Source organism: Silurus meridionalis, chromosome 7 (genome assembly GCF_014805685.1).
Source record: "Silurus meridionalis isolate SWU-2019-XX chromosome 7, ASM1480568v1, whole genome shotgun sequence".
NCBI lineage: Eukaryota > Metazoa > Chordata > Actinopteri > Siluriformes > Siluridae > Silurus > Silurus meridionalis.
Window position 1 is genome coordinate 6,151,411 of NC_060890.1, and position 22,281 is coordinate 6,173,691.

Below are 22,281 nucleotides of genomic sequence, written 5' to 3' on the forward strand. Positions count from 1 at the left end.
TTTAAGGAGATTTGTGCTTGATCATCAATGAGGGTATTAGTACAGTCAGGTATTGTCACCAGGATAAAGGTGAGGTGAGGAGGCCTGGGGTGCAGTCAGGGTTCCAATTCATCCCAAAGGTGTTCAAAAGGGTTGAGATCAGAGCTTTATAGCAGACCACTCAAGATCTTCCACTCAAACCCATATCTTCTTGTAGATCTTTTTGAACACAGGAGAATGGAAGAGGTTTGGGTCTTTCAGTTGTAGTGAAGAGAAAATTTCATGCTACCACATCCAAGGACATCCAATACGACTGTTGCCTCCAACTTTGTGGTTACAGTTTGAAGAACCACATATGGCTGGAAAAGTCAGGTGTCCGAATACTTTTTGTCCATCTAGTGTATGATTCAAATAATTAACATGAAGAATTATACATCACTGTAGAGCCTAACACAGTGGTTAATATTTTATTTCATACCTAGTGGCAGGGATCTCATTCAGAAGGCAGGAGACCAAGCACAGTTGCTAGTTGCCCTGACTGTAAGAATTCAAGAAGACATGGTGCCAAAGCGCTGAGCATTCCAGACATTCAATTCAATTCAATTCATTTTTATTTGTATAGCGCTTTTAACAATGAACATTGTCTCAAAGCAGCTTTACACAGATAATGTGGTGATTAAATGTAAATATGTTCTTTGTAAGTATGTTTGTCCCTGATGAGCAACTGTGGCAAGGAAAAACTCCCCGAGATGGCAAAGGAAGAAACCTTGAGAGGAACCAGACTCAAGAGGGAACCCATCCTCATCTGGGTTGCACCAAATGTCCATTTGAAGCATATATGCAAAGTTGCGGGGTACAGTGATGATGATCAGAAGCAAACTGCACTCCCGAGTCAGTGCAGCAGACCGCTGACACCAACTACAGTCCAATCCGTCCTCAAAAGCACCCGTTCTACTCCGGAATTACATGGAACCACCCAAGGTGTTGATGAGAGACCGTCCCGAGCTGCACAGAAGTGTGAAGATCCACGGAGGGAGAGGGGCAGGAACAGTGGTCACTGGAGCCTCAGGAGCATGTTTAACTCGACCGAAAGAGAGAGAGAGAGAGAGAGAGAGAGAGAGAGAGAGAGAGAGAGAGAGAGGGTGACGGGAAGAGAAGGATATGGATTATTAAGTGTAACTATTGGTGTATGAAAGTTAATGTCACTGTGCAGTTTGGACTCCGGCAAGACTCGCTATGGCAGCATAACTAAAAGAGAGAACCAGAAGGTAACACAGACATGAGGGATCTCTGGGATAAGAGACGACCCACCACACCAACATTCAACAAACCCGAGTGAACGTGTGAATGTGAGGGGACGACAGCATACAAATATACCAGTTCACCAAACACTCTATATCCATGCGCCCTCCAGATCTGTGCCTTTACCTAAGAAAGATCTACTGATAAAAGGCTTGACTAAATAAATAAGTTTTCAACCTCGACTTGAACACTGAGACTGTGTCCGAGTCCCGAACACTGATTGGAAGGCTGTTCCATAACTGTGGGGCTTTATAAGAGAAAGATCTGCCCCCTGCTGTAGTCTTCATTATTTGAGGAACCAACAGATAGCCAGCACCTTTTGATCTAAGTAGGCGGAGGATCATACTGGTACAGAAGTTCACTCAGATACTGCGGTGCGAGACCGTTAAGTGCTTTATCGTCAGTAGTAATATTTTATAATCAATGCGAGATTTGATTGGGAGCCAGTGTAGACTGATTAAAACAGGGGTGATGTGGTCATATTTCCTAGATCTAGTGAGGACCCTTGCTGCTGCATTCTGGACTAACTGAAGCTTATTTATGCACTTACTCGCACACCCAGACAGTAAAGCGTTACAGTAGTCTAATCTAGAAGTAACAAAAGCATGAACTAGTTTTTCTGCATCCTGTAACGACATCATATTTCTAATCTTAGCAATATTTCTAAGGTGAAAGAAGGCGATTCTGGTGATATTATTCACGTGAGACTCAAAGGAAAGACTCGGGTCAATAATCACACCAAGGTCTTTGACAGCCGTACATGCTGAAACAGAAACACCATCCAGAGATGCTACATAATCGGAAAGTTTATTTCTAGCTGCATGTGGTCCTAGTAAAAGTACTTCTGTCTTGTCTGAGTTGAGCAGAAGAAAGTTATTAAGCATCCACTGTCTAATGTCCTTTACACACTTCTCAACATTGTTGAGCTGATCTAGCTCATCTGGCTTTGCTGAAATATACAGCTGTGTGTCATCAGCATAGCAATGGAAGCGAATCCCATGTTTATGAATGATTTCACCAAGAGGCAGCATATATAAAGAGAAAAGCAGTGGGCCCAAGACAGATCCTTGAGGAACACCAAACTTTACCTCATAAAGTGTGGAGAACTCACCATTTACATCCACAAACTGATAGCGATCAGTCAAATAAGACCTGAGCCAAGAGAGAGCTGTTCCCTTTATTCCTACAACGTTCTCAAGTCTAGCAAGCAGTATAGTGTGATCAATGGTGTCAAAAGCTGCACTAAGGTCGAGCAAAACAAGTAAGGAGACAAAACCCTGATCAGAGGCCAATAACAGGTCATTTACCACCTTAACTAGCGCCGTCTCTGTGCTATGATGAGGCCGAAATCCTGACTGATACATTTCAAAAACGTTATTCATAAGCAGATGTGAGCATAACTGCTGTGCTACAACCTTTTCTAAATTCATTCTCTTCCCATCACACCAGTGCACTTTGACGCAGTTCTGGATAAATGCAAAGATTTGATTATTCAATTTAAGCCATTTTTTACAATGTTTATTACATAACTGTTCTTTTTCCATCATTTTCCCATCATTTTCTCTGATCTTTTTGTTTAACATATTCGTAGCAAAAATGCTTTTGCAATTGATCATTGTTCCTAAAAACATTTTATTTGGGAAAAAAATTAAAACAGTAAACTGACATGAAACAGTTCTTAATTCTTGTTGCTGTTTTTTATGGTTGTAACACTTGCAAATTACTGTTCCACGTTCTTTTCCTCATTCAGACTCAAGATGTATATGAGGGGGAGATGATTCGGGATTAGCATGAGCAGGAACGACAGAAAATGAAAGAAAAAGAGTGTCAAAAAATGAATGTATTTAGAAGAAAGTGCCATCGCTTATTGCCTTCTTATTCATTTTAAAAGCCCAAAGTAACTACTCTACACGTACAGTACATCCAGAAATTCTGTTTCAGAGCGCCCTGGACCTCAGACTAGGGGCGACTTTTCATCTTCCAACAGGACAACAACAAGGTTCACTATCACTTTTATAAAGTGACATAATGTCTAGATGAATTCACTAAGGTAACATAGGGGCTGTGGGGTGCATCCAAAATTTGCAGATTTTCGGAACTCCAGGGGGTCTTGGAACGTAACCCCCGTGAGTTCCGCGGAACCACTGTATTTTTACTATTTGTAGACCTCCTATTGACTTCTATAGTCCAGTGGAACTTATTTTATGTCTATGTAAAAGATATGTAGGCTTATCAATAAAAATGTTATAAAAAGGTACCATACCATGTAAAAGAGACAGCCATTACCCTGCCTCATGTTCATGTGCAAGAGCCCAAGTTCTGATTGTACAACATTTAGTAACACAATCAAATCAAGTTATTGACAGTTTTGGTTTCATCACTTTGGGGTGTAAATATGTATATGTGTGTAAATTTGGCTGTATTTGTCCACTGCTTTACCCACCTTTCAGCTCAATGTGGAAAGAGTACTGAAATATTCTACTCAAGTAAAAGTCCTGTTATATTGATGGAAGTCTACCAGTAAAATTACGGGTTTAAAAATCTACTTGTATGAACATAAACAGTAGCTCATTTAAGTTCACAATGTACTCAGAGAAAACGTCACTTGGTTACATATTTAAAAGGAAGGGGACGTGGGGTCTCCTGTGTAGCGCAAAAAAGGACATGGGGGTCTTAATATTAAACATGCTGGTTTAGAATTTAAATACAACATTTACAATTTAAAGTGCAATAACATTAAGGGGGGACGCTGAATTGATAGTGCGTCAATAACATTTAGTGCCGTTTACAATAATTTTAATATTGACAGCCAAATATATGTTGTAAATATGATACATGTTTAACACCTCCAAGCTGCCAGCTTTGGGCACCTGAGCAAGCACTTAACTCACTACTGCTCATTTAGTAAATGAGATCATTAAGAGTCGCTCAGGATAAACACTTCCAACAGGAAGTGGCTATTCTCACTATCTTTGTCTCTCTATTTTCTCTATCTAATTGTCTCTGTGTCTCTTTTAGTAAATGTCTCTGTCTCACTGTATATGTCTCTCTCTTGCTGTCTCTCTATTTGTTTCTCACTCTTTCTAAAGCTGTGTCTGTGTCTCTTTGTCTTTGTCTCTGTCTTTCCTGCTTCTTTACATGTCTAACAAAGTTTTGAGTTTTGAAGTAATGCCATTAGTGATCTATGATGAAAGACTTCCCTGGTTCGATTCTTATCTCTAGTTTCATATTGACAATTATAAGAAGTTTTTAAAAAACAGAACAATGAAAGATCATTAAAATTGGTTGCTGGTAAATCATGATATATCAGTGGTGCAGGTGTTGGAGATATGGTTCTTGTACCTGAGTCACTTCTCATATACTTCAAGTTACTGAGAGAATGTACAGGAAGGAGAAGTTTTGACCCTCTACCATCATGATCTAAGAGAAAACAGTGGTCTCCTAACTATAGAAAAGCCAAGAGTCCAATAAGCAAAGGCTTGTTTGCCTCTCCTGTGTTGGTATAATGGTTAGTGAAGTGGTCGCTGCTATCTGACTCACCCGGTTCGATTCCTGCTGCTTAGCTTTCCTTTAAATTGTTTAAAAAGTTTTAAAAAAGAACCAAAAAAGGTCCTAAAAATCAGGTTCTTGTAGGAGATCCTGTGGCTCAATTGGAAGAGCTTTACCTCTGGGTTGAGAGGTTGCTGGTTCAAACCCCGGCCAGGGCTCAAAGTTAAGAGTGTGGAAGGTTCCGGTGGCTGTAGTGAGGAAGCTGTCAGGAATGGCTGCGTGGAAGGTTGGATGTGGTTTCGGATTCATAGGGCGTATCCTGAAGCAGGGGGGCACTATCCGGGCATCTGCCCCCCCAGCATCTGAGAAGCTGAAAACAGGGGGTTATGAAGCAAAAACGTCCAAAAAAGTATCGACTTAGTTTTGCATATATAGGGAAAAATTCTGCCAAAAACCTATCACCCTCACTTTTTCTGAGGCTGTGAAGCAGCAGGTCTTCACAACCTTTGTTCACAGTCAACCACTCCATTGCTCACCACACACTACTTCCCACACAGCTTACCCAGTGTGGGGACAAGCCAGATTCGAACCAGCAACCTCTGAACTCAGAGGCAAGGCTTTTATCACAAAGCCATCAAGTCCCACAGCACACCTTCTTTTTTTGGGGGGTTTATCCTTCGTTTCATGCTTCAAAGCAAGAAATTCAGACCAGACAGAAACACAGAAAGCAGGATTCGAACCCTGAACCCCACCAACAGCAAAATACCAGTCTTAACCCACTGAACCATCAGGAAGAACCGGCTGCGATGATTATTTAGAGCAGATCTATCTTTTCTTTCAAACCATCAACACAAGAATATAATGCTAAAGACAGACGTAGGAAGCAAACCCATATCGTGACTAGCAGGATTCAAACCCTGATTCACACCATTAGCAAGGCACCAGCATTAACCCACTGAACTATCAGGAAGGACAAGCTGGAAGGCTTGTTTAGAGGAGGTCTATCTTTCTTTTTAACCCATCAAAACAAGAATATGAAGATGAAGGAATCAGGAATTTAACCTACCTCATGACTAGCAGACAGAAAGCCAGGTTTGAACCCTGACCACTTACATTAGCAAAGTACCAGCCTTAACCCACTAAGCCATCAGAAAAAAACAGGATGGGAAGTTTGATTAGAGCAGGTCTATCATTCTTTTCAAACCATCAACACAAAAATGTAACGCTAAAGAAAGATGTAGGAAGCGAATACAGATGTAAGTAGCATAAGTTGAACCCAGATTGTAAATAACAGGAAGAAAGCAGGATTCGAACCATAATCCCCACCACCAGCAAGATACCAACCTTAACCCATTGAACCATCGGCGAGGATAGGTTAGGAAGCTTGTTTAGAGCAGGTCTATCTTTCTTTTCAACCCATTAAAAACAAAAATACAGAGAAAGATGTAGGAAGTGAATCCTGATCGTGACTGGCAGACAGAAAGCAGGATTCGAACCCTGAACCCCACCAAAAGCAAGACACCTGACTTAACCGACTGAACCATCAGGGACGACAGGCTGGGAAGTGTGTTTAGTGTGTTTAGAGCAGGTCTATCTACCTTTAAACCATACCTTTATTTTCCCAGTTTAATACCTTTAAACTGGGAAAAACCTAAAAAGATGAAAATGTGTGTATGTAGTCTAGTTATTATATTATTAAAACCTTGTCAAAAAACACTGAATGGAACAAGTTTGATTTAATAAAAAAACAAAATTACCTACAAAGCTTAAACATTAAAAAAAATCTTTTGGGAAAGCTATTCTATACTAATTTGCATTATCTCTTTGTCTAACTCCAGCTTATTTTCTGACCAAAGTTTATTTTTCGGCCCAGGGGGTGTATATGCATTGACAATTATGTTTTACAATTCATCATTTCTTTAGGCGGTCATGTTATTGTAGAGAATTTGGACGTTCTATGCAATTGTGTGCCTCCAACTTTGTGGTTTTGGGAAGAACCACATATGAATGGAAAAAGTCAGGTGTCCCAATACTTTTGTTCATAGAGTGTACATTACTAAAGTGATGTCTCATTTTATAATTGATAAATGTAAAGCTGCTGTGAGGCAGTTGCTCGAAAATACACCCTACTATCAAAAGACAAGTTTACATGCCTGTCATGATCCTATATATTACCATCCTAAAACATAAATGATGGTACATTGAAAACAGCAGCTAGGGTGTACAAACTTACGCTTCATAGAACCACTTATTGTCCAGGCACAAAATGCATCCAGAAAATATTCACAGCGTTTCACTTTTTCCACATTTTGTTGTTATAGTTTTATTCCAAAATGAATTAAATTCAATATTTTACAAACAATTCCCCATAATGACAACGTGAAAGAAGTGTGTTTGAAATCTTTGCAAATTTATTAAAAATCAAAAATGAAAAAAATAAATAAATAAAAAATCAAATGTCACAGCCTTTGCTCAATACTTTGTTGAAGGACCTTTGACACCAATCTCAGCCTCTTTTTGATGCAGGTGTGATGCTGAAGTATGATGCTACAAGCTTGGCACACCTATTTTTGAGCAGTTTCTTCCATTCTTCTTTGCAGAACCTCTCAATTTCCATCAGGTTGGATGAGGAGCATCTGTGCACAGCCATTTTCTCCTGTGATGTTATCAGCCATGTTCAATCGGGTTCAAGTCTGGGCTCTGGCTGGACCACTCAAGGACATTCACAGAGTTGTCCAGTATCCACTCCTTTGTTATCTTTGTTATCTTTGTTATCTTTGTTATCTATCTATCTATCTATCTATCTATCTATCTATCTATCTATCTATCTATCTATCTGTCTGTCTGTCTGTCTGTCTGTCTGTCTGTCTGTCTGTCTTTCTGTCTGTCTGTCTGTCTGTCTGTCTGTCTGTCTGTCTTTCTGTCTGTCTGTCTGTCTGTCTGTCTGTCTGTCTGTCTGTCATCTACCGCCCTCCTGGTCCCCTTGGAGACTTCCTAGAAGAGATGGACACGCTCCTCAGTACTTTCCCCTCTGACAGTTCTTGGTGACTTCAACCTCCAATCCGACAAACTTCAGTCATCTTGCCTCTTGCCTTTTCTGAATACCTTCTCCTTGACATTTAACAGCTGCCCTCCAACACACAAGGGAGGAAATGTCCTGGACCTGGTTTTCACCCGCCCTACTCCAGCTACAGACATGACTGCCACTCCACTTCCAATCTCTGATCATCACCTGGTTTCCTTTTTAATCACTCTTGCTATTCAACCTAAAAATAATTTACATGTCTCTCGTATCTGTCCTAACCTTTACTCTCTCTCTCCCTCCACTGTAACTTCCTGTACTCTTTCATCTCTTCCTGACTCTGACTCCTTTTCCTCTCTACCCTTAGACGTTGCTACGGACTCCTTCCTCTCATCCCTTTCCTCAACCATGGACCTCCTTTGTCCCTTGACTACAAGACCCAAGAAGTCTTCTTGTCCAACACCGTGGCTGTCAGAAGTTTTGTGCAGCAGTCGACGAGAGCTCAGATCTGCAGAGAGACAACTTGATGTAGACCTCTCATCTTACCGTGCACTCCTGACCAAATTTTCTTTGCAGGTGACTTCTGCCAAAACTGCCTTCTACAAGGAAAAGCTTGAGGCCTCTGCTCAAGATCCTTGTAAGCTTTTCAACATCTTCTCTTCTCTACTCAACCCTCCTGCTGCACCTGCTTCATCCTCCCTGACTGCTAATGACTTTGCCTCCTTCTATGATGAGAAGATTAAGAAAATCTGCCAGACCTTCACTTCCTCTCCAACAATGACTACACAACACAGCCAACAATCCACTAAGTCTCTGTCAAGCTTCTCAACCTTAACAGAAGATGAGATACTGCAAGTCATCCGATCTTGCAATCCCACCACCTGTCCTCTGGATCCAATCCCTTCAACTACGCTCCAGACCATCACGCAAGATCTCCTGCCCTTCATCTCCACAATCATCAACGGGTCATTAACATCTGGCTATGTACCAACTACCTTCAAGCAAGCAAGGGTCATTCCTATCTTGAAGAAACCTGCTCTGGATCCATCAGACATCAACAACTACAGACTGGTATCACTTCTCTCCTTAATTTCTAAATCTCTGGAACGCACTGTTTTTAACCAACTGTCTGTCTATCTCACACAGAACAACCTCCATGATCCGAACCAGTCTGGGTTCGAAGCGGCACATTCCACAGAGACGGCCCTTTTGGCTGTTTCTGAGAAACTGCATGCTGCTCGGTCAGCCTTCCTGGACCTTTCAGCAGCATTTGACACAGTCAACCACAAGACACTTTTGTCAACCCTCAAGAGCCTTGGTATCTGCGGAACAGCATGGAAATGGTTTGCTTCCTACCTGGAAGGTCGCTCATACCAGGTAACATGGAGGGGATCCACATCTGCCCCGTGGAAACATAGCAAAGGCTCTTAATGATGTCCAAACATTTCTGCACTGATATAGCCTTTATATTTAATCACTGTACATATGCTTACATATATATCACATGCTGTAAATATGATACATGTTTATCTGCACTATTTGCACTATTGCTACTTTTTGCACTTCTGGTAGATGCCAAACTGCATTTCGTTGCTGTGTACCTGTACAATGCAATGACAATAAAGATCAATCAATCAATCAATCAATCAATCTATCTATCTATCTATCTATCTATCTATCTATCTATCTATCTATCTATCTATCTATCTATCTATCTATCTATCTATCTATCTATCTATCTATCTATCTAATATGATGTGAGGTCCAGTTAACAGCTAAAACAGGTAGCAGTAATAACTACTTTTTACTTAAGTACATGTCAGAGCCAAAACTTCTTTACTTTCACTTGAGTAAACGAGTTTAATCAGTACTTCAACTTTTACCCGAGTATTTTAAAACATGAGTATCTGTACTTCTACTTAAGTAAAGGATGTGTGTACTTTTGCCACCTCTGGATCCTCTGGAATGAGAAGAAAAAACATTGACATTTCACCAAATAGATTAAAACTAAAGTAACAAACCTGATTTGTAAATTGAAGTTCAGATATTTGTGTAAAAATGTAATGAGTAAAAGTAAAAAGTTAGAAAAATAAGTAATGAAGTAAAATACTGATACCAGAAAAATCTACTTAAGTACATTAACTCATATTTGTACTTCATTACCTCCCACTTCTGACAAAGATCATAGTTCATTTGGAAGCACAGACAAAAGAAAGGAGCGCAGCACGCAGTCTCTCTTTTGCCTTTGCTGAAATGACTGAAGCAGATTTATATTGTGAGTATAAAGGGGTTTATGTGCCCAAACAGATGCGTCCCCCTGAGAGTCTGAAATATTATGAGGATTTCACTTTCTGGCCAGACGACGTGATGATCGTCACTTTTCCGAAATCTGGTAAGGGTTTTTATCCACTTTGTCATTTTCCCTTTTTTAGGATTTTTATCGTGGACTTTTTGGGTTTACAGCAAAGGTGTCCAAACTTTTTTCCTGAGGGCCACATAAAGAAACATATACGAAGGACTGGGCCACTCACTAGACATGAACTATACTGCCTTACTTTAATTAACAAATATTGGTGCAATCTATCAAAAGCAGGTAAATAACGTTTCATAATTGAACGTTTGAAGAAAAAAAGCCTTCATCACAGCTCTTCATTAGTAGATTTCAGAGGTGGGAGGTAAAGAAGTACAAATACTTCATTACTGTACTTAAGTAGATTTTTATGGTGTCAGATTTTTACTTTACTATTTATTTTTCGGACAACTTTTTACTTTCACTAATTACATTTTTACACAAATATCTGTATTTTCTACTTCTTACATTTTCAAAACAGACTCATTACTTTAGGTTTAATCTATTAATTTGGTAAAATGTAAATGTTTTTTCTTTTCCCCATTGCGCCGATTTCAGCCCATTAACCGATTTATTGTAATTGCACGGCTTTTTAAATTCTCTGGTGGATCTTTTAGATGTAGACTAGTTTACAAAGCTCACAATAAGCAGACAGAAGGCAACAAGAAGTCTGGGGGTAACGTGGATGAGGGAGTCAGTGATGTAAACACGACTGAGAACAGAAACATTCCTGATCACCTGATCATCTTCAAGTTTTCTCTGCTTGTGTTCTATATGGTGGATGTTCAGACTGGATACATTTATTAGGGAACAAAATGTAAAAAATATTTTTTTCTATATTATATATATATATATATATATATATATATATATATATATATATATATATATATATATATATAATATCTATCAAGGCTGTCAAAATTCAAACGCAAATTCATTTTAACGGTACTAAATTGTATTAAAGCGCTATCAATGCAGCGCGTATTTCAGTTTGACCATTTTTATTAAAAATATAAATACATAAATCAATCAACTAAATATAAAAAATATAAAAGGTGAAATTAAAACCTTCAGCGCAACATACATTTATTTACAACATCCATTCTTTACTAGATAAGAGAAATAAATCATTCGAATCTGTAAAGGGTCTACTTTTATTTGTATACACTCATAATAACAACAAAACACTGTGCTTTTGTAAAATAAAGAAAACAGACAGGGGGCGCTCTCTGCCGTCTCTGTCATCTCTCTTCACAAACACATAAATTAAACAACCTGAATCTCAGTGAAATCTCAGACTTAATAAATATATGTATAGAAAGCTCGAAATGTCTTTTACATAAACCAGTTCACATTAAAAACAAATATTCTCTGATTATGTAATCAGTATGAAAGTTAGGAGAGATACAGTTTCTCCGGTGTCACCTCATTAATCATCCGTGTGGAAACATAGTTTGGTGTTTAGGTAATTTAAACCACTATAATTACTTGAAAACATTAACAATAATTGTTTGTCTTAATTCTCTATGTTGACTTTGGTTTCACTAATAATAAACATACATGTGCATAAAGCATCCATATTTCCCCATGTCCATGTTGCTTAGAGTTGCTTAAAGTATTAATATATGGTACATTTAGAACAGATAGAAATGTGCGATTAACGTGCGATATATATAATATTTTATTCGATTGACAGGCATTATATTACTATGATGTGACGTCCAGTTATGACATCCAGCATGACGCAAAAACAGGTAGTAGTAATGACTACTTTTTTACTTAAGTACATGTCAGAGCCCAAACTTCTTTACTTTAACTTGAGAAAAAAAGTACATCCAGTACTTTAACTTTTACCCGAGTATTTTAAAATGAGTATCTGTACTTCTACTTAAGTGTATTTGCGGATTTGCAGAACTCCAGGGGGTCTTAGAACGTAAACCCTAGGAGTTCCGGTGGAACACTGTATTTTGCTATTTGTAGACAACATATTTGCACATCATTGACTTCCATAGTCTAGTGGAACTTATTTCATGTCTGTGTAAAAGATATGTAGGCTTATCAATTAAATTGTAATAAAACATTACTATACCATGTAAAAGAGACAGCCATTACCCTGCCTCATGGGCAAGAGCCCAAGTACTGATTGTACAACATTTAGTAACACAATCAAACCAAGTTATTGACAGTTTGGTTTCATCAATTTAGGGTTGACATGTGTGTAAATTTGGCTGTATTTGTCCACTGCTTTACCCACCTTTCACCTCGATGTGGAAAGAGTACTGAAATATTCTACTCAAGTAAAAGTCCTGTTATATTGATGGAAGTCTACCAGTAAAATTACGGGTTTAAAAATCTACTTGTATGAACATAAACAGTAGCTCATTTAAGTTCACAATGTACTCAGAGAAAACGTCACTTGGTTACATATTTAAAAGGAAGGGGACGTGGGGTCTCCTGTGTAGCGCAAAAAAGCACATGGGGATCTTAATATTAAACATGCTGGTTTAGAATTTAAATACCACATTTACAATTTGAAGTGCAATGACATAATACAATTTTAATAAAAGAAACATTTTTAATATATTGCAAAAACAAAAGTGATCTGAATCACAAAATTATTTTCTGTGCTTTTTCTAAAATGTATTGTATTATGCTGTTTTTTACTTTAAACTTTGTACTTACAAATTCTGCAAAGTTTTATGTACATCAGACTGAACCTGTAGCCCAATAATAAAATAGGGGAGTTGACGGTACTTCAATGCGACTCGTGGCGGCTGTAGTGAATTTGTACAGGTGTGAAGATGGATAACCAGAATCAACTGGCAAATACTGAACAATTACAGGTAATTGAATACAACTGTATTGTTAGTGGGTGAGAGATGGTGGGATTATACACAAAAAGTTAAGTAAAATCTTCAAAACAAAGTGCACCTTAGACAAAATTAACAAATCTGATTTATATATTGTCACCCACTAATATATTTATGTTCAGTAACCTTTGATTGTCTGACAGTGGATATCCACGAGTTAGTACATTATTTATTAGTATATATAAATAACTAAATAGTATTAGTTCATAAGATTTACGATTAATCTAAATGCACAAGATTAGTGGTCGGACAGAAGGTATTTATTGTTATTTATTGTTTTCAAGAGGGTTTTTAATTCTCTGTAGGAACGACATGGATGCAGGAGATCGTTCCTTTGATCCACAGTGAGGGAGATCTCACTCCGGTGCACACCATACCAAACTGGGACCGGGTTCCATGGCTGGATGGGCCATGGGCACAAAATCTCAATCTGGAGCAAAGGCCCTCTCCACGCATCTTTACAACCCATCTCCATCACAGCATGATGAATGAATCTTATTTTAAAGTCAAGCCAAAAGTATTACTATACACTCTTTCATTAGGTTCTGACTAAAATGATAAGTTATGGTGTAGGTACAGTGCCTGTTTAAATGCAAGTATGTCTAAAAGCATTTGTACACATTTTTAGATTACAAACGAGAAACACATCTGACTAGTATATATATATATATATATATATATATATATATATATATATATATATATATATATATATATATATATATAAGAGCAGAGGAAGGTGCACACAGGTGGACTATGTTCTATGTAGAAGATGAAACCTGAAAGAGATTGGAGACTGTAAGGTGTTGGCAGGAGACAGTGTAGCTAAACAGTATCGGATGGTGGTCTGTATGATGGCTATGGAGGTGAAGAAGAAGAGGAGGAGAGTGAGGACTAAAAATTGTGGAAACTGAAGGAGGAAGACTGTAAAGTGAGGTTCAGGGAAGAGGTCAGACAGGGGCTCGGTGGTGGTGAAGAGGTGCTGAATGATTGGGCAACTACTGCAGAAGTGATAAGGGAGGCAGCTAGAAAGATACTTGGTGTGACATCTGGAATAGAAAGGAAGCCAATGAGACATGGTGGTGAAATGAGGACGTGCAGGAAAGCATAAGGAGAAAGAGGTTGGCGAAACAGAATTAGGATCAGCAGAGATATGAGAAAAGTAGGCAGGAGTACAAGTATATGTAGCAGGTGAAGAGGGATGTGGCAAAAGCAAAAGAAAAGGCATATGAGGAGCTGTATGAGAAGTTGGACACTAAGGACGGAGAAAAGGATTTATATCGTTTGGCCAGGCAGAGGGACCAAGCTGTATTAAGTATGAAAGTATGGAGATGAAAATGTGTTGACTAGTGAGGAGAGTGTGTTGAGACGGAGGGATTTATTCAAGCAGAAAATCAGCGAGAGAGAAGGTTGGATGGTGTGGAGATTGTGAAGCAGGAAGTAGAAAGGATTAATAAGGAGGAATTGAGAGCAGCGATTTAGAGGATGAAGAGCTGAAAGTTGGTTGGACCAGATGACATACCAGTAGAAGCATGGAGATGTTTAAGAGAGATGGCAGAGGAGTTTTTATCCAGATTGTTCAACAAAATTTTGACTATTATGAAGTTATGGGAAAGAGTAGTGGAAGCCAGGCTGAGAGAAGAGGTGGCCATCTGTGAGCAACAGTATGGTTTCATGCTGAGGAAGTGCACCACAGACACATTATTTTCTTTGAGAATGTTTATGGAGAAGTATAGAGAAGGTCCGAAGGAGTTGCATTGTGTGTTTGTGGATTTAGAGTAAGAGTACGACAGGGTGCTGAAAGAGAGTGCTGAAATGGTGATAAAGTTACTATGTAATATATGCATTTATCATTATGTATATATGCTAGTAGTATAGTTGAATTAACATTCCATTAGCATTCCAGTACATGGGTAAATGTACAGCTTGTCTCCACTCACTTTTTCAGATCATTTATGTAATACGAAACCCTAAGGATGTGTTTACATCCTCCTTCTACTTCTACGGGATGGCTCCCTACCTGGTGAATCCGGGCACTGCTGATAAGTTTCTGGAAAAGTTTCTGAACGGCAAAAGTAAAACTATTATTTCAAATTTTTTTTTACTTCACGTTTTAAGCCTGGCTTTTAAGAGGCTGCTATGAAACTGATAAAAAGGTGAAGTTTAGTTGAAATATAGGATATAATCTATAGCAAATCAGGATATTTACACTTTTATGTTTTATCTATATGTAATAAACAAGAAGCTGATTAATTAGCATGTAATAACTCCAGGGATTGTTTTCATATAATTTCACTATAGTTAATTAATCATTCAGGTGCAGTTACCTGAGCGTAAAGAATATGCTTTGAAATGGACAATATATGGTTTTCTTTTTTTTTGGTCACTGGACTTTTTATTCACAGTATTGTTTGGTTCCTGGTTTGAACATGTAAAAGGCTGGCTCAACGCAAAAGACCAAGACCGCATTTTCTACATTTCATATGAGGAGATGATACAGGTAAGCATTTTGCAGCACATCTCCTGCTACACATTATGTCTTTGGATCATATGTTAGTCTCCATTATAACCTCTAACTTTCATTTATAATAAAGCTCTATGTGTGCATGTATATTGTTATACCCAGACCTAATCGTAGTCATGATCAAATATACCATGTAGGACTTGAAAGGCTCGGTCACGAAAATCGCCCAGTTCCTGGGAAAGCCTTTGAGCCCGGAAGTGATTAAGAAAATAGCTGAGAACTGTCTGTTCAAGAACATGAAGCACAACAAGATGTCCAACTACTCTCTGGTTCCAGTGGAGTTCATGGATCAAAAGAAATCCGAATTTCTTAGGAAAGGTAAAGCAAAACCTTTACGGCATTTGGCAGACACCCTTACCTAGCTCGATTAAGAATTATAGAATTTACACAGTTTGAGCAGTTGAGGATTAAGGGCCTTGCTCAAGAGCCCCATCGGTGGCAGTTTGGTGGTGCAAGGATTTGAACTCATGACCTTCTGATCACACATCCAACACTTTAACCACTGAGCTACCACTTCCCACTCCAAACACATTTTGCATGTCGCTTCTAAGAAACAAAGTCTTGGTGGAGTCTTGGAGCTTGTGACACATTGTGTAAATACCTCAATGTCTTTGTGTCTTCTTTTAGGAATAGCTGGTGACTGGAAGAACCTTCTCACTAAAGCCCAAGTGGAGAAATTTAATACTTTTTACAAAGAGAGCATGAAAGATGTCAAGTACAATTTTGTCTGGGATTAAATGCACCAAATTCTTAATGCTAGCAAACTTCATAGAAAATTATCTTTTCAAGCAATACATTTAAGACAATTACAAGTATTAATTCTGACATACCACACTGTAACTGAAATTGAAAGACATAGTTTTAAGATACTTTGCTTTAATAATAAGGTACTGAATCATAATTATGGGATACAAGAAAAATGTTTGTTTTATGCCATAATTATGAAGTACAAAGTCATATCTTTAAGGGGCTAAGTCATAATTAAGAGTATATGTCAAAATTATGAGATACCATGTCATATTTCAAATTCATTTATCGATAAAATATAGTGATATCAAATCAAATCAAATCAAATTTCATTTGTCACATATGTGTGCAGTTTGTTATGATTAGGTGTTGGAAAAAATACAGGAACGTCTCGGCTTACTGTTTCCTGAAAAAGCGGGATCAAGATGCTGCGTTTCATAATGCTTCGGGGAAATTTTTTTTCAGCCACTACAGCTAAGTTCCATACAGGGACTGTAGTTGACCTTTGGTGGTTGGCTTAGTCACTCCATGGATAAAGTGGATGACCAGGGGGTACTTGACTACAAAGAGCCCGTTATTCAGAGCATGACAAGCCAAAATGATGGCTACATAAACCCTGAAAGTACCTGTAGCACTGAAACAAGTTGGCGGTGAACTGGGCCTGCATGGTGTGTCCATGGTGTGTCATACACCAACCTCCAAAGCATGCTATCTAAGGACATAGCTTTTTCTAGTGGGGGGCTAGCACTTTGAATAGTTTGTACTACACAGAGTCTGACTCTTAAAATCTTGTAATACCAGGGACTGAAACAAATTGTAAGGGTACAAAGCCTACCGTAGTAACCCTTACCTTTCAGGGGATGAAATCTCTGAGCCACAACCTAAAATGGTCTCATGTGCAGGAGGCCCAAGTTATACCCGTGGATGCTGGACCAAAATCAGCCAGCTGTCTATTCAGTTTGGAATGCAGGTGCCCTGGGATCACAGAGAAGCAAGTACTGCATCCATACGTTCTCTGTATGTGTTCAGAGTGACAAGGCTAGGCTGAACTGAAGAACCTGATACTGGTAAGCTTCACCCCCGATAACGAACTGCAGGGACATTCTAAGTTGTGGCAAAAAATTTTTTTAGAGCAGATTATCAATCCCTAGATTGGATCTGAAATGCAGTCCTTTTGACTGTCAGCATTTAAAACTTTTTTTAAACTTAAATGTAACGGCTCAAACCGCAAAGATCTAAAATTGGATGCAACCCCCTATTTCCTTGGGAACTTGAAACTGTAGTAGCCTGACTTTCTGGCAAGGGAATAGCCCCTTTATCCAGCAGAGCTTGCAGTTCTTGTGTCAACGAACGTGAAGTACATAGTACGATGCACAAACTATCATGCAGACACAGATTCATGGCTTGGCGTAGCTCTGAATATGCTTACCCGCTAATTCCCTGCTCCTCCGTTGCTCAGGTCTTTTAGCAGATACAACTTTAAAACCGCTATGGTGACCCACTGCCTGAAACACCTTCCCCACCAGTGCAGGTGTAGCTTTGTATGGCTTGGTGTGGTGGGTGACTTCTAAGCCATGGCACACTGTCAGGAAAGGGATGACATTCATCTATTTCACCTGGGACATCATTGTATACTCCTGCACCCTTCCACCCATGATAGTCGAATAAATTCGACACTGTAGGTACGAAGACATGAGAGGAATAATAAATATTCAATTAAATTAAAAACAATTTTTGTGTAGCACTTTTAACAATGGACATTGTCTCAAAGCAGCATTACACAGATAATATGGTAAGGAAAAATTAATAAGATTGTTCTTTATAAGTGAAAGTTTGTCCCTAATGAGCAAGCTGTTTGCAATTGTGGCTAGGAAAAACTTCCTGAGATTATCCTCATCTGGGTGGCACCGAATGTCCATTTAATACAGTTAAACGATGTTGGCGTGTGCAGTGATGGTGAACAAATGCCAACTGTAGTCCTGAGTCCTTGTAGCAGACTGTTGACATTAAGTACAGAGCGAGTCTGAATACTATAAGACTCATAGTAAACGAGATGATCTTACTTTGACGATCAGGAAAAAAAAAAATGGGAGAGGCCATTGTTAGGGTCCCTACTCCTGGCCACCCAACAGAAATCTGTCTGGCTTGGAGTGTCTGGGGTACTTTCACTCCTTTGTCCAGTCTAAATTAAACCTGGAAACCTGAAGGTGTGTCCGTGTTGCATCTATTTATAGCATTCAGATGATGTCACCTGCCGAGGTTATTTAAACCAAATTTTTGGCGTGTTTGACACTGATGCTTCACAGTCAGTGAAACATAGAATGTTGAATGTTGAAAGCATTATGAAACGCAGCATCAAGTGAAGCTTTTGATAGAGAGCACACAGAGAAAAGGACATTAAACCTCTGCCTAAAAGTAAAACATACAGACTTTGAATATGTAAACCCTGATCAACTAATAAATTGTTTGACTATTCCATTGAACATTTGACAAGAGACTTATCGAGGTATTGTAATCATTTATCAATTCATTTTCTGATTCATGTTATTGATGATTCTTCTGCATATTTGTTCATTGCATAATTGTTGACTTTCTGTGTTGATTGAACTACAAAATCGTAATACACAACAAATTTTAACCTGTTTATCTGAAATAAAGAAGCAATTGAAGAAAAAAAAAAACAGTGTATCACATTCTTTTTTTCATTAATGATAAAATGTAAACATTATGAGGAGCTGGGGTGACATTTGTATTAATATTCAACCATTCTATTCATTTGAAGGAAAAGGTACATTTGGAAAAAATGCTAATCTATTGGTTTGCATTGATTTTTTTATTTGAACACCTTTTCAAGCTACAGTACAGTGGAACCTCGGAGCTCGCGGCCTCAGCGCTCGCGACCTCGCATGCTCGCGACTTTCATTCCGACCGTCGACTCTCATTCAGATCGGCTCGTGAGCAACCGCGAGCTGCTCAAAACGCTAGTTTTAACATTTCTAATCAAGGTTTATCTCATTAAAATTGTCTAATAATTAAGTGTTATTGTTAGGCAAGGTACGGAGGCAGAAGCCGGAGTAACGCCAAACATAAACTTTATTTAGCAAAAGGCAGAGCCAACACAAAATACCTGGTTAGATCGGGATAATCCGTCAAACGGCAGTACAATGATAACATCCACGGTGCGTTAAGGAGGAAGCGCGGCACGGGGGAAGCGACGGAGAAGCGTCGGTAGTCCGAGGTGCGCTGGGGAAGGCAAACGCGGCCGTGGAGTGAGCAAGGAGTCCAGGAGAAGAAGGCAAGTGGCGGGAAAAGCATAAACACGAACATACACCACCATGAACCTACATGACCACGCATGAACGTATAATAACGGACCGGGATTGTGGGTGAGTGAGGGGTTTATATTATATTCCACGTGTTAATTCATAGTTTTGATGCCTTCAGTGTGAATCTACAATTTTCATAGTCATGAAAATAAAGAAAACTCTTTGAATGAGAAGGTGTGTGTATATTTAATATATATATATATATAGAGAGAGAGAGAGAGAGAGAGAGAGAGAGAGAGAGAGAGAGAGAGGAGAATAGCTCTTTATTTGTCACATATACATTACAGCACAGTGAAATTTTGTTCTTCGCATATCCCAGCTTGCTTGGAAGCTGGGGTCAGAGCGCAGGGTCGGCCATGATACGGTGCCCCTAGACCTTCACATCAACTGCAAGTAGACCTCTGCAAACATGCCTAAGATTCACCCTTGAGACTAAAGTTTTGAATATCAAGAGGCTGAAGACCAGATCCACTGCTGATGTGGCAGACACCTTCAATGTGTCTCAGCGTCAAGTACAGAGGATAAAAAAAAGATTTGAAGACACTGGAGACGTTTTTGACAAGCCCAGGTCAGGCAGACCCCGCAAGACAACTGCTCGAGAGGACCGTTTGTTGGCTCGAAAATCCAAGGCCAGCCCATTTTCCACTGCAGCAGAGCTTCATGAGACCTGGTCACCTGAAGTCCCTGTGTCAACCAGAACAGTTTGTCGGATTCTATCTCGAAATGGCCTCCATGGTCGAATCAGTGCCCAGAAGCCAGCACTAAACAAAAGAAAATTAAAAAACCGTGTGGCATTTGCCAAGGCCCACAGCCTGCTAAAAGGATGGAAGCTGAAAAAGTGGCAGAAGGTGGATTTTTCAGATGAATCTTCTGTTGAATTACACCACAGTCGCCGCAAATATTGCAGGAAACCTACTGGAGCCCGCATGGCCTTTCCTGACCTTCAATGCATTGTACCCCGTAGCAGTTCGCCTCAAGCCCCGCTGTGTCCACCGTTGGCACTTCACTTACCCCATGCCACAGGATTATTGTGCCTTTCCAGCATTTCCCTCACCTCCACCTCCACCCACCCTTGGCAGATTGCGAGGCCTTGCCTCTATTGTCTGCTGCCTTTTACTACCACGGCGTTGGTCGGAGCGAGGCTGTCTGGAGACGGTCGTGGAGGGGGGGGGTACTGTCAGGATCTCCTGGGCACACTGCGCCTGTCCTTGACCTCTGTTCCGCCCTGCCTCTGGTTTTGAAGTTTGGACTGTTTTGGTTTATGTTTTGCTCTGCCCTGTATTGTACTGTTTTGCCGGTTTCTGGATTTTTGGACTCTTTTGGATTTGGTTTTGTCTTTTCCTGCATTGCCCTGTTTGCCTGTTTTGACCCTGGATTGTTTTGGATTCTGTTTTTACCTTTGCCCCTTGCTTTAATTATTAAATTCCGTTTTTTCCCCATAACCTTGTGTGCATCCTGCATTTGGGTCCTCCCATCCAGTCACTCTGCACCTACCGTTGCACCCGTGCCCACTGACACCTTTCTGTCTTGATTAAATGATAAATCTTTTTTCAGTGAAACTAATTTATTTCAGTGCATTAAACAGGAGGGTTTTAGCTTTTCATATGAGCTATTTCTAACACCAATTGGTTAATTAAAAGTCAAGTTAATAGCAGGTGTTTCTACAAAATAGATAAGCGACAAGACTTTTGTCAGGGACTGTCATATATATATATATATATATATATATATATATATATAAAAATGATTGCTGAATCATGCAACAACTGCTAGAAAACTGCTAGAAAATTCTCTCTAAAGGTTGGGAACTGTCAATGAGTAATATCCTACAGGAGAAAGCGAGTTTATCTAGCAAGCACAGGAAACGGAAAACTCTAGTCCATATACATATACCATGCCATAACTTCAGTATGCAAGTCATAATTGAGGTAACAAGTAAAAAAAAAAAAAATAGTAAGTGATTATTTTATATAATATATAAATGATATATGCTTATTTCAAACCATGCTGTTTTTATTACCTCATTCTGATGTTTTTACAAAATTATTATGAAATTGCCAATTATAATGAAAGTATCATGAATCTTAATAATAAGTATCATGTATCTTAAAATGAGGACATCATATTTGTCTATCCTTCTGTGTCTCTCTCACATTCTCTGTGTGTTTTGTGCAGACATAAAAACAGTGCGGAACAGAGTGTGCCTCATCTATCTATCTATCTATCTATCTATCTATCTATCTATCTACTGTCTGTCTATCTATCTTAGGATATTGTGTGTAATGTGTTGTACTCTACCTCTTGCTGTATTGTGTATCGTACACTGATTCCAGTCCTGATGGGGCAGATTTATGTAAATTTGATCATCTACACGTGCTTTTCCTCCTACAGGAGAAATATAAATAAGTGCGGAGGGTCCAGACTGGCGATCTGGAGGACTGCCCCGGATTATACCCTGCTGGAGGGGAAATTATTATCACGTACTAGTGTTTTATTACACGGATAAAAACAGTAGGCGGAAGCCGGAGTACAGCTTGCTCGGGTTTTAATAGCAAGAGTAAGGGAGAGAGATACACACAAGCACACACGGGTGCACACACACATGCACACTGCAGTCCTTCGGTTGAGTAAGTCTGAGGTGCATTTGAGGAGAAGCGTAGCTGATCCGA

General features: G+C 39.2%; 1 protein-coding gene across 1 annotated transcript; it reads left to right on the forward strand.

Moving 5' to 3' along the window:
* Positions 1-10,045: 10,045 nt before the first annotated feature.
* Positions 10,046-16,293, forward strand: LOC124389131 (sulfotransferase 2B1-like). The gene is made up of 6 exons (XM_046854425.1): positions 10,046-10,184; positions 13,321-13,532; positions 14,964-15,090; positions 15,421-15,515; positions 15,677-15,857; positions 16,167-16,293. The coding sequence occupies exons 1-6, from the start codon at positions 10,046-10,048 to the stop codon at positions 16,274-16,276; spliced, it is 864 nt and encodes a 287-aa protein (XP_046710381.1). The 3' UTR covers positions 16,277-16,293.
* Positions 16,294-22,281: the final 5,988 nt, after the last annotated feature.

What these genes read in the sequence shown, in the direction of transcription:
- LOC124389131 (XM_046854425.1), top strand. Translation starts at nt 10,046, where the DNA reads ATGACTGAAGCAGATTTATATTGTGAGTATAAAGGGGTTTATGTGCCC. An exon ending in CGTCACTTTTCCGAAATCTG is followed by an intron (nt 10,185 to 13,320) that starts GTAAGGGTTTTT and finishes AATTCTCTGTAG; the next exon opens with GAACGACATGGATGCAGGAG. An exon ending in AAAGTTTCTGAACGGCAAAA is followed by an intron (nt 15,091 to 15,420) that starts GTAAAACTATTA and finishes TTTTATTCACAG; the next exon opens with TATTGTTTGGTTCCTGGTTT.